Consider the following 12689-nt stretch of genomic DNA (forward strand, 5'->3'; position numbering starts at 1 on the left):
AGCTTGTCGAACTTGGTGGGATTTTGATAGTCTAGAATTACTTATAGACACAGTGCCTGTGTTTATGACTGACTATAACATTTATGAGGGTCACAGAGTGGACAGAGGGTGGTAGGAGGCATGGCTGTTTGTGTGTGTGTGTGTGTGTGTGTGTGTGTGTGTGTGTGTGTGTGTGTGTGTGTGTGTGTGTGTGTGAGAGAGGTGGTATGTGTCCCAATGGCCAACCAGATATTCATAGAATTCCACTTGGATGGTCACAAGGCTTCTCCTCGCCCCTATTGGGCAGCCAGCCGAGAAAACGGCAGAAGCACCAATACATCCTGAATTCCGACCCGATACCAGCTGGAAGTTTCTGATCAACCTTTGGTGTTTGAGGTGAACTGATCGAGGACCAAGTTGTACTAAGGTATAGAATGAGAATAGAATGAGAAGCAGATCGCTGCTTGGGGCACTTGTTTGATAAGAGAAAAAAAACATAAAAATGTGTTTGCGACACTCGGGAACACATTTTTCAGCTCATGCACTGGAAGTCATTCACTCTCAGCTAGCGTGGTCACACTGGAAAGGCCAGCGTGTGCGCAGTTCGAGTAATTAGGCTGTTAAAGCCTTTTTGAGCATTAATTGACTGGATTTTTTTTTCCTCCCCTGAATGAACTGGAAGAATTTACCCGACGCAGTAAGAATATTTCAACTACCATCAAGAATTTTTTTTAAAGAAATAGAGACTGATGCTGAATTGAGAAAATAAAACTTATGGAAAATACTTCCACAGACAGAAAGCTGAAATATTCCATTGACAGCTTTCTTGCAAACTTGTCGAAAAATAACACTTTAGTGATATCAGAGACAGGAATTTGAAAAGCAGATGTGATTGCTAATTAAAAACTTCAGGAATTAAATGTTATTTCCTAAGCTGTGGATTTTTTTTTTTTTTAAACATTCATGAAGTCGTGCTCGTTATTGACGAAGAAACCTTGTTAGCCAGCTTTCAAACCACAAAAACATGCGCACACACACAGATATGTTACATTTCTTCTTTCTTACCTTGGTTTTATTTGGTGGCGGGGAGCTGCGGACCTTGTCACTCTGTGAATGTGTGTTGGTGGGTGGCGAGTGCGTGCCCAGGTTGGCTTGGGGAGGAAGGCTGCCTCCATGCTGCTTGGCCCCAGGGGAAACCTGCATGGCTGCTAGCTGAGCAGCATACAACTGCTGCAAGGTCAGAGAGAGACAGGTAGAGAGACAGGGACGGGAGGGGGAGACAGGATAGAGGCAAGAGTTGGGTCGGTGGGACAGCAAGAAAGGGAGAAGAGAGGGGGTAAAAAGAGAGGGGAGGAGGAGGAGAAAAAAAGGAGAAGAAAGGATGACATGAATAAATGAATAGTCAAGACCACAAAAAAAAAAAGAAAAGAAAAAGGCGGCTAAAAAGCTCTGGAAGAAGAGGCCATTAGTGGCCCGGCCTCTGTTTGTGTGACAGAAAGATAGAGTGGGACATCTCCACTGTCAGCCCCCCTCCCACCCCATGGGAGAAGCGCTAACAGCCTCTCTGACAGGCCTCAAGACGGCCATGTCCCCTCCAGGTGCATCGTGGGAGAAAGGCAAACACTCTGCCTATCGAGGTCACGATGGCGAGCCCAGCTCTTGCTCAAGGTAAAAAAAAAAAAAGTGATGATGGAGAAGGAGAGAAATTTGTGACGCTACATGCCAGATGGGACATGCCAGGAGTGTCTAGTGGCCCTGTGATGTTTTTAATGCGTCGACAATAAGATGCAAAAACAGACGCAAATGTCGTGAAATAGGTTTAAAATAAAGATAAATTGATTCAATAACTACAGTAGGAGGCAAAAAAAACCAAAACACTGTTTTCGTTATTCTTATTTATGTATTTAATTAATTTCCAATTAAATAAAAGCATTATGGTGTGAGCTGCGATGGTGCGAACATACTCTGGGATATTTATGCAATAGCATTGTATCACACAAAACAGTCTCTGGCCAGTATTTCCACAGCAACAGACACAGCATAATATTCACAACTTGGACGAAGCTTCAATATTCATAAATGCCTCTTTCTGTCTTTCTGCTCAAAATCATCCCGCAAAGCTCAATTACTTTCATGTTGGCTAATACAAATCTCTAAGACGCTGGTTTTGTGTTCCTCTGAATTGTTAGTGCTTCCTCTGAAGAGCAACATAATGGTTGTTTTTGCACGAAGTAACTGATGTGTTGTTTTTCTTTTCTTTTCTTTTTTTTTTTTGAATAGTTATAATTGTTATTATTTATTTCTGGTGGAATATTTTTCTGGAAGAAGACCATCCTTTTTTTTTTTTTTAGTTTAACTTCCGTCCTTCTGTTGGTGCTTGGCTGCCGGCCACCGGCGTCAAACAAAGGCCTGTTTATGCAAATGGACAAGGAAGAGATGCTGTCACTGCTGTTTCTCTCTCTCTGTCCATTTGTACCTCACTCTATCTCGCTTGACAGCCACATTAGCTCCTTCTCCTCTTTGCTATCTTAAAGTAAGACATTTATCTCTTTACCAAGGGGGGAAAAAAACAGAGACATTCAAACTGTTGGCGTGCGCGCACACACACACACACACACACTTGCACAGCGGCATACTTTTTGGAAGAATCTCATATTTGAATATGAAATAATCTCTTCATGACTGCCATTCATTCAAATAGTACAATATTTACTGTCCAACAATTCAACAGCAACGCAAAAGCATGTTTTCTACGACAGTTCTCTCTATCTTTTTCTATTACTTTTATTGATTTTCTAAACTTGTAATTTCACTCTAAAACAGATACCTGCCATTCCAAGAATTGCATTCAGAGGTAAAATAAATAAATAAATCAAAAATACTGTGAAAAGTAATTTCATCCCTGATAAACACTTTGGAGTTATGGAGGGAAAAAAAGGGCAATCCACATTTTTCACTGACTGTTGAGAGCCTTGCCCCCCCCACTCACTCTAAAGTGTAAGGCTCTCACACTTTACTGTTTGCTCCTGAGTAGTCTCTTGTAAGTGTAAAATACACATAAGCAAGTATTTCTTCTCTGATGAGTATCTGTATAGATTTCTCAAACATGAGTGAAGTGCATGATTGAGGTACATAATGTGCACTGGATGTATTGCTGCTGCTGTGAGTTCCATGGACGCGGCACAGTTGACCAGCTCGCTGAGATCAGATCAGCCGGTGCTTGTTCACTGCTCTTCAATTAGCTGTACTGTAGCTCCTGCAAAGGAGGGGAAGGCGGGCGGTGTGGGGGTGGACTTCCAGCCGAGCATGAAAACCCCTCACCCCCCCCCCCCTTCCCTGCTAGCCAAACCCCCCCGGCGAGTGGACCACAGGCGGTGTGTCTGTGTGTGTATGTGTGTCCTGCCATATTCGGACCAGTGGTTCAAAGGCCTCTTTATTTACGGAGTGAATTGAGTTCCATTACAAGGCCAGCTCCCGTCACTCAAAGCCTGCTCAATGGGCCGGCGAGCAATGACACACACACACACACACACACACACACACACACACACACACACACACACACACACACACGGTACAGAGGGCAGAGGCACTGTGGAGCGTGCCCAGAGCGTAGCCACAACGACATACATGTCAACAAACAGGAAGTGACAGCGCAAAGCCCCCTGGGGTGACTAGAGGAGTGAACACACACACAGATTGGGGAGGGGGTGCAATTGCAGTTGCAGGATGAGACTAAGGAATTTGAAATGTCACTCACAACCCAGGCACACTGCTGAGCTGTACAGCCCTTCCCTATTTATGTTCCTAATCCCTTAATGTGAAACAAGCAATATGTCAATAGAATTTTTACATGTGTGTCTGTGTGTGTGTGTCTGTGTGTAGCCCGACCTCTACTGACATCAGGTGGGGAGGTGATGGGAGACTGCTGGTGTTCTCTGACTGAAAACATGGGGTCACTCTGTGGTATTAGTAGTACTGACACTATCTTGTGTGCATCTTCCCTGACACACACAATAAGCTGTGTCCATTCTCTTGTTTTGCTGTTTCTCTTGTCAGCTTAGTCACTGGGGATCTGTGTGTGTCTGTGAATCTTGGTCAATAATCTGCAGCCTTAGACAGATTACAAGCTTGCCTCATCTTTGTTGTCCGAGTACGCGGGCGCCTCAGAGCGGTCTGAGCTCTATTGTTTACGTGGACATGAGGACTATTGTATAGATCTTAATGGATTCTTCTCTGTCTATCTAAGCGTGTTTTTTTCACCCCCACTTGTGGGTTGTTTTGGTACTTAGAGGCAAAAAAAAGAAGACAAGCCTCGGTAAAACTGATAATGAGTCAGAAGCGTCTGACACAAACGCTGTCCGATCTTTACGTCTTATCAACCTCTTCTTCGATTTTGCTTTCGAGCCTTTGTTCTTGTTTGGAAACCTATGTGAGATTGAACTACAATAAACTGAATAAAAACAACCCACACAGAGAGATTACTTCACCACAATATAGTGGTCAAGTTTAAATAAAATAACTACAATGCTTTCTTTATACCTTGACAGCAAACATCTCAAGTATTTTGGCTATTTCTTTTTCTTTGTGCTCTCTTTAAAGTATTGAATAGAACGAAATAACCAATATTTAGCTTTTACTTTAACATCGCTGGGTTACTTAAAGTGAAAAATTTCTCAACAATGCAGTCTATACTTTATTTTGTAATTTCACCAGAATTTAAAGCTGGAATATAAAAACTGCCGCTCAAAGTACGTGGGACTTATACACCAAAATGTTTCTATGAACTCTATTTTCTATAAAAATCTATTTTTCTCTTAAGGGTTCAGAAGTTTTATCTGCTATCCCTGCTGCTCACGGGCTCACAGTGCAATCTCAAAAATAAATCTCTCAGCACCTCCAACACTGAAGCATCTGAGAAAACTGCTGTGTTGCTATCTGTCTTCCTTCCAGATAAGGTTTTGTAGAAAAAAAACGACTTGCGCGATTGATTTCTCGTTTACCTCTCTCATCTGTTCCTCTTTCCCCCTCCCCTCCTCCCTCTAACCGCCTATCCGTTGTTCGTCCATCTATGTCTCCGGTGTACAGTGCGGTAATCCAGGACAATATGTTCCAACATCTGCCTCTCCATATGATGCCTGACCCATGCCATTGACCCTCTTTATACCACGCCACACACACACTTTGTTGCGCACAAACACACTTTATTCCAGTGCTTACCTCCGTTCCCTCATCTCTTTTTCTCTCTGTTTATCCTTTCAGCTGATCATCCTCTGGTACTTTTGCCTTTTCATCGTTACCTCAAATCTCTCTCTCTCCCTCACCAGGATAAGTGGATTTTCTTTTCATTTTTCAATTCTCTGTCTGTCCTTCTCAGTCCATTTGTGTGATGTGGATGATATCAATGATATCAAGGGTCAATAGGGAGCCAGATTAACATGCTCTAATGCACAATGTCACACTCATCCCACAGATTAAGATGCTAAATGCCAACCTTGTACACTCCAAAGCCTCCACTGCCTTGAAAAGCTTCTGTAGAGGATTCAGTGTTAAGCTTCTATTGACTTTAAGAGCCACTCTGTTGATTTCTATGGAGGACGGTTCAAACATAGAAAAAAAGCTTTAAAATCATTGAGTTTAATACATTTTTCTAAGAACTGCACTTATGTCGACACTGTGCTTTTGAAAGGTTTTCTTTCGGTCTTCTTTCTTTCTGTGTGCACATTGGATACACACAGATTAAGCCATTATTCCAAACTTGATTTCTTGCTTCGTATCTACAGTCTATCAGCTGCAAGGAACAAGATTCCAAATAGGACTGAGATTTCTGCGATGACAGAAATAAAAAAAAACTGGCACAAAAGAAGTTTCAGTCAGAATCACTTTAGTCAAAAGAAAAACATTATTTTTTTATCTGCGATTATTTATATTTGGCTGTAAGGCTGTACTCTGTTTAGAGCAGCAAAAGGACCCTCATACAGAACAGAGGAGGCATTAATGACCACAGATGAAGTCACACAGTGTGAACGGAGGAGCTGTGGTGGAGGTGGGTCGCAAAGCGGCTTCCAGTTGTGCAGGAAATGTGGGCAAGTTTAAGCAAATACTGCGCCCTGTGTAAACTTTGCCACTTGGATGCATAAAAATGTATAAAAACGGAGCTATCAGCTTATATGAGCTGACTGCCTGACAACTAACTTTATGCAGGATTGTGTCAAAGTAACATTCTTGTTCATATTATGGACTTTAAGGGAGAATTCATCAATTTAACAGTTCTCTAACTTTAAATTACAAATATGTTTGTTTTTTTACATTTTAGTGGGTTTGCAGAGTCCTATGTCACAGAAAATAGGACATAAAAGACAGAGGTGTTAGTTGATAACGTGCTAACAAAAGATTGTGGGGTTCTGTGTTTTGGCACTTGACAAGGAGTGGAGCCAAGGGGTAACCACAGCCACGACAGACTAAAAGCTGGCCACCCAAGACAACCAGTGGTGAAGCCTATTAGAGGCTACACTCATACTCATAAAACTAGAGTTACATAGAGTAACAGCTGAACAGTTTCTCTGTGGCTGTTGTTCCTACACAGACAGCTTAATAACACAACTGCCCAGTTAGACTACAGCTCTCCTCTAACAGCTTTATCAGCAATAAAAAAAAAAATCACATTAGCAACTGCTCAAAGTGTGAGCTACATAGAGAAGCTTAATATATGAGTGTATTTAAAGGAAGTATTCATGCCTGCATAGGCAAATAAGTGAGTGAGCAAAAAAAAAAATCCTGCACCTATACACTGGAAAAGGAAGAATATCCATAGCTCAGACTATACTGCTTACAGTTTCATCAATGCAAGCTGCTTGTACAGGAGCCGCTGCTGTTTTTAAACAATAACTTCAGTCATTTATTAGCAGAAAATTAAGAGGGATGTATAAAATTGCCAGGTATACTAATTTAAGCAAACTGAACCAGCAAGGTACCAAATGCAGTTTTTGATCCTATATTGTATCAGTGGGTGTATATAATATACCACTTTCCCCAAAGTGAGTCAGTCAGATGTGCTGTGATACCAAAGTTAACGACCTAAACCGGATCAATAGTGCTTAAGATAAGAAAGGCTCTTTATGGACTGTCAAAAAAGCCCTTTAACTCCTTTTCAAATCAAAATATATTGGATTTGAATTTAATTCAATTTGGACAACAAATATAGATTCTTCATATTGTTGAAGACTAAACCTTAGACCCCAGGCGCACGGGAAGTGTAGCATATGTGAGAAGCGTGTGTACAAACTGTAATCACTATGTTTGTGTGTGTGTGTGGTTCAAGTCCAGCCCACATGTTGAAATAACACACCCGTGGGCATGTCTGCATGTTCCCCTGAATGCACCTTAGTTTATTGTCCATTGTATCTGAAAATCTTTCATTTTCTGTCTTCATTTGTGTATGCGTGTCGGCTGAATGGGTTCACTCGTGTCTTCCCCGCCAAACCGCTGTGTTGCCGTGGCGACCCGGGGGCCGAGCTAACTGTCATGTCTCGTCTGGGCGACAGAAACACCTCCTTATCAAATGAGGGCGCAGAGACGATCCCAAAGGAAATCCATCCACATTGAGACATCTGTACTTGTGTTAGCCCTGGCAAATCCGTTTCTTTGTGACAAAGCCTTAATCTCAACGTGCGCCTGCGTTTGTGTGAGCGTGCATGTGGATGTGTATTTCTCTTGGAGGATTGGAAGAAAGAAATCTGACTGAGTGAGATGGGTTTTCCTTTTTTTTTTTTTTTTTGCACTTGTTGTGTTCTTTTGCCCCTCCCTGCTTGTGTGTGTGTGTCCGATTGCAAGGTGGACAAAGCTGTTCGACTGGAGATTTTGAGTGAGTCTGAACACAGTCGAACATATGGACAGCTAGATTGAGGCAGTGATAACAGACAGAGAAAATTATTCTGGGGCTAAACACAAACGTACACACACACACACACACACACACAGGCGCGCAAGCAATAATGAAATCAGTGACGACAGCGGGGTCCGTTCTCCATGATAGAGTTACACAGCTATTCTATTCTCCCTGTAGTGTCTAGCATATGGAGCTGCACGTTTTGGCTGACAGGTGCAAATATATTACACACCCTCTGTCTGACCTTTAACCCATATTTTCTCATCATTCCCCTTGTGTGTAAGTGAAAAGACGTGGAGAACTACATGAAAACATGTGTGTCAAATGCAGCTGTTTCTCTCAGATGTACACAGGTGGCCAAGTGTACTGAGGGAGAGCCCTGCACTAGTGCTTAATGTGTTTCAGACAGGCGAGTGAGAGGATGCCAGTGCAAGCTCTTAACCCCTCTGAGAGGGGGGCCCAAAGCCGACGTGGATCTCTGAGTTCTAGTCGTGTGAGGGCAGACAGTGGTCAAGATTACATAAGTGGCCGCCATAGGGGCACCTATTTTACATACACACAGAGGAAAAGCACGAATCTCATCCTCCTTTTAAGCTGGATAACAGATGTCAGCTTGTTTTCCCACCTGTGTTTTACCTTTCCTATTTAACTCTCTCTCATCTCTGCCCTGCTTTCCACAGAGTCCCCTGAGGTGCATGTAGATGTAAGCTGCCCCTTAAATCCTGGGTTCAACTTTGTCATAGTTTCCTTTGTTTGGTCAACATCTCCGAAACAGATAAAATGAAGAATGATTGATTGAAGAATGATTTAATGCTTTGACTTCTGGTTTGTGATGCGAAAAGTTTTGGACACTTCATTTTAAAGGCATGCTTGAGTACAGTGATCCAAACCTATTCCTTAGGTTAGAAATATCCCTCTTTTGGTTTATTCAGAGCCTTCGGTAAAGTCTGTGCTGTAAAGGGAGATTGAAATGTCTTCAGCATCACCCCCAAATTACCTCTGACAGCCAATCTGAATATTTCTGTGCTCTGCTCTCCATGCCAGCTCCCACTGAACTGCATCAACCACATTTGCTCCCTATCACAGGACAAAGCCGAGGGCTACGCTTACATTTGTCACATCTCTCTGTTTGTGTGTGCTTTTCTTTCCTGAGCGCTGATCATAAAGATCATGTTTTTGTGGGATCACTTTGGTGTCAACACTTTGGCTGAAAGTGACAGCTGCGCATCCCCCCCCTGTGGCTGTGTTTGTGGTCTTGTCTAGCTCAGTGGGCAGCAGAATGTGGTGTGAACACTGTCAGGGTTAGGGGAATTGTTCACAATGGCATCATCCCAGTGAGAAGAGAAACGTCTGTGATATATCTGAAGGTTTGTGGCTACTCCTGGAAGTCATTTTTATGTTTCTGGCCCCTACGTTTATTTCTGAGAGCTCAGCTGTAGGTGCTATAGCCTTACCTGGAGCTGTAGGGGTCCCAGACCTGGTGTGGCGGCAGCAGCAGCAGCCATCGTTGTGGGGATGAGCTGGAGAGGGTAGGGGTCACCTGAAGACAAGAATCACATTTTTTCTATATAAAATGAAATATCAAATTAAAAACAATGACTGCTTTCGAGCACTTTACACACCAATGGCACCTTATCCTCAATTTCTCCACCTCCCCCCTGTTAGACTAGGATGGCTCTGTGACCCCTTCTCCACCCACGTCTCCATTTTCCTCTCCTATCAGCCTCCATCTCTCTTGTTCACTCTTTCCCCTCATCCTTTTGTTTTTCTCCTCCCTCTCATCCCGCTTTAGTCTCTTGCTCCCTCTCTCCTCTCCCCCATAAACCCTCTCTCCCACCACCACCACCGCTGCCACCTGAGTCCCTTTCTGCAGCTGTTAAAGCCATCCTTTGTGTCCGCTGCCGGTAAGGCCCTAATGAAAAGCCTGATTGTGTGTCCTCCTCCTTAATACCCCCTGACAAAGAGCAGTGAGGTGAAGGGATTCTGATAAAGCCGGCCCCAGCACCGTAATTAAGAGCCGCGACTGCCGATTGCTGTTCTCCGCTCTCCCTTTTTCCCCCTCAACTGTCTGTTCTCCTGCTTTGTGGACACAGCGCTGCTTTTACTGCTCCCCTCACTCTTCTCCTTTGCTTCTTTCCTTCTTGGTGCCTTCTTCACAAGTTACTCGCTACCTCTCCATTTTGTCTCTTCCTTTCCTTCATCCCTCTCTCGCCCTTCTGTCAGGAGTGATAAATCAAGAGATAGATGGATGAACAGGGCGGAAGAGATGACAGAAGCGAGGTGGAGAAAGAAAGGGGAGAAAGGGGCGAGTTTGGATTATTAGTTAGTAAGTGCAGATAGGCTGCACTGTAATTACTCAGAGAGAGAGAAAGAAAGAAAAAGAGGGACAGAAAGGTCAGAGATAACAGGAAAGAGAAGGTGGAGGGTGAGGGATAGCAGCGAGAGGAGCAGAAGGGAGAAAAGAAGAGGATACGGTGTTTAATTATGGTCATATTGTGCAAACATGCTGGTTGAAAGCTCCGATGTGTATTTGAACTTGCTCTCTAACTAAAGAGGAGTTGGTGGACGAGATCGGGCTTTTGTGCTGATATCTAATCCAGGAAACTTCTTTCATCTGAAGAAAACTCGAGAAGCTTCTCAGTGCTTGACCTTGCATTTCTGACCTGAACCTTGAGCACAGTGATCAGCCTCTTGGCTCTATCTATTGTGTGTATTTGCCCATGTACGTTTTGTGTCCTAGCTTGGCACAAGCCAGACTTTCCTTACAACATATTTTCCCATATATCTTCACTCTTAAAAATAACACACACAAAAAAGAAAAAAAGAGGGTGAAAGCAAAGCTGAGACATTCCTTTGTCCAGTTGGGAAGGAGGGCAGGAGGGATTAAAGAATTATTTCAGGACTGTGTATTCTAGGAGATTGGTCTGTTCTCCTTGCTCCCTGGACAAACATGAGCCCAGTGGATATTTATGCTCCTCCTGGGGGTCGCTGTAACAAAAGGGAGAAGGACAGAGAAAAGCAAACATGTTGCTCTTGGCTCGGGGACGGCGGACGAGGCTGAGATTTCTCACTGACAAACAGACGAATGAGGGAGATGGATGAGGGCAAGTGATATATACAAAAACATTATCAGTGACACTTTGATGTTACAATTTTGCACATTTTTTATTTTTAAAGAGGTATTATAGAATCTTTCAACATGAAAGCAACAGTGAGACGATGCAGTTTTCTTACCATACAGAGTAAAGCTTTCTGTGTTACTTTGTTCTGAACAATTTCTCAAGTTACTCAGACTTAATTTTTGAAAAGAAAAACCTGTGTTTTGAACTTGGGATGTTTAGTTTAGGTTACTCATCTCTAAAACACCCTTTGAATCACTTTAGTCTCATCTCCAAATAACAAACAAATAAAACAGAGTTTGTCAAACTTTAGAGCGGGAAACAGCATATTTAGGCCAAAGTTTTAGGTTTTTCCTGTTTACTCTGAAAGTTAAAGATATAAAACATGGCCAAAATTTCAAATAACAAAGTGATCTCTTAGTATGAAGTTGCACACTCAGACATGTTTTGATCCATATGATATCATAAAGAGTAAACATTAGATCAAAGATCTTTGATATGGTCATCTCAGCCTCTCCTCCAGACTCAAGCACAGAAATGCCACCCAGCTTCTGCTCAAAGCTTCTGTTTGAAAGTGTGGGCCCATCTGGGTTTAAGGAAGAAAATCTAAACTGGCACGTTTCAGACTGTGGATGAATTGAGGGGCAGCGTCAAGGTTTAGTATCAGATTAAAGAAGAGTATTTTGAACTGTTGTTCATGCAAAGCTACCCTAAAAATAGCTGGAATTAAGCTTCCAGCTTTTTTCAAAAAGTTACAACCATAAACGCAGGTATGTTTTGCACTTATTTATTCGTTATCCTCCCTCGAAGACGCTAGCTGATTTCTTAAACTGCAGCGTGAAAAAAGACTGCGTTACTGTTCAAGTGCTTAAACAGGAGAGGCTTGGAATGCGCAGAAATCCATACTGTGCAAATAAAATGTATTCTTGTCTTCCAAACTGCGAAGCGCCGTGAGAATATGTCAGCGCACAATGCTACACATGTCCTATTTAGAGCTTCACCACCAAACTACATCGACTCACAACAACTTCGAAAGTTGCCAGAGAGTTTTCTCAGGGGCGGCTTGGCCTGCCGCAGTGTGCCAGTCCGGTTGAAGTTGGCTGAGGCAGTGAAAAGACAAGCCCACTACTTGACAGGGTATTTACGTGGGCAGTGGGCGTGGGTGAAGATGGCACTAATTAAAATGGAATGGACTTGTTTGGGAAGCTGTGAAACTCTAAGTGGGGTGGGGTGGGGGGGAGTATGCACGAGCCTGTGCGCACACTTACATATTTGTGTCTGATTTGTGTGTGTGTGTGTGTTTGCAATTCCACAAAGCCATTTCTGGCTGTCTGGACGTGTGTGTGCGCGCGCGCGCGTGTGGGGGCTGCTTTGGAAACATGTTCTGGCTGCGTCCCGTGTTAATGTGAGGAGAACCTGGGGCAGGTCACATTACCACCCTCCCTCCCCCCCCTTCTGCTAACCCCCCCCACTGTGCATTTATTCTCAGCATCCCCTGGCAAGCACCAACCTCTCCTTTTTTCCTCTCTCTCTCCCCATCTCTGTGTCTCTCTCTCTCTCTCTCTCCCTCTATCATGGTAAACAACACATTGCCACACAGCCGGAGCGTGATAGCCAAAAAAAAAAAAAAAATAATTCTGCAGGACGCCTTCATTTTGTTGCTTTTATACATCAAAAAATAGACAAGACAAAAGGAAGGAGCC

At 43.2% G+C, this 12689-nt stretch overlaps 1 protein-coding gene across 17 annotated transcripts in view; it reads right to left on the reverse strand.

The window, feature by feature from the left end:
* The window catches only part of sox5 (SRY-box transcription factor 5), a 249484-nt gene that overhangs the window by 17390 nt on the left and 219405 nt on the right, over positions 1 to 12689 (reverse strand). For 14 of the 17 annotated variants that reach the window (XM_076875579.1, XM_076875575.1, XM_012919844.5 and 11 more), the window contains 2 exons: positions 9322 to 9407; positions 1045 to 1209 (listed from right to left, as the gene is read on the reverse strand). In XM_076875579.1, the coding sequence (XP_076731694.1) occupies positions 1045 to 1209; positions 9322 to 9407 (251 nt within the window). The remainder of the gene's footprint in view (positions 1 to 1044; positions 1210 to 9321; positions 9408 to 12689) is intronic. The other 3 variants (XM_076875573.1, XM_076875574.1, XM_076875580.1) reach the window with 1 other exon arrangement.

This window comes from Maylandia zebra, linkage group LG17 (assembly GCF_041146795.1).
Source record: "Maylandia zebra isolate NMK-2024a linkage group LG17, Mzebra_GT3a, whole genome shotgun sequence".
Taxonomy (NCBI): Eukaryota; Metazoa; Chordata; class Actinopteri; order Cichliformes; family Cichlidae; genus Maylandia; species Maylandia zebra.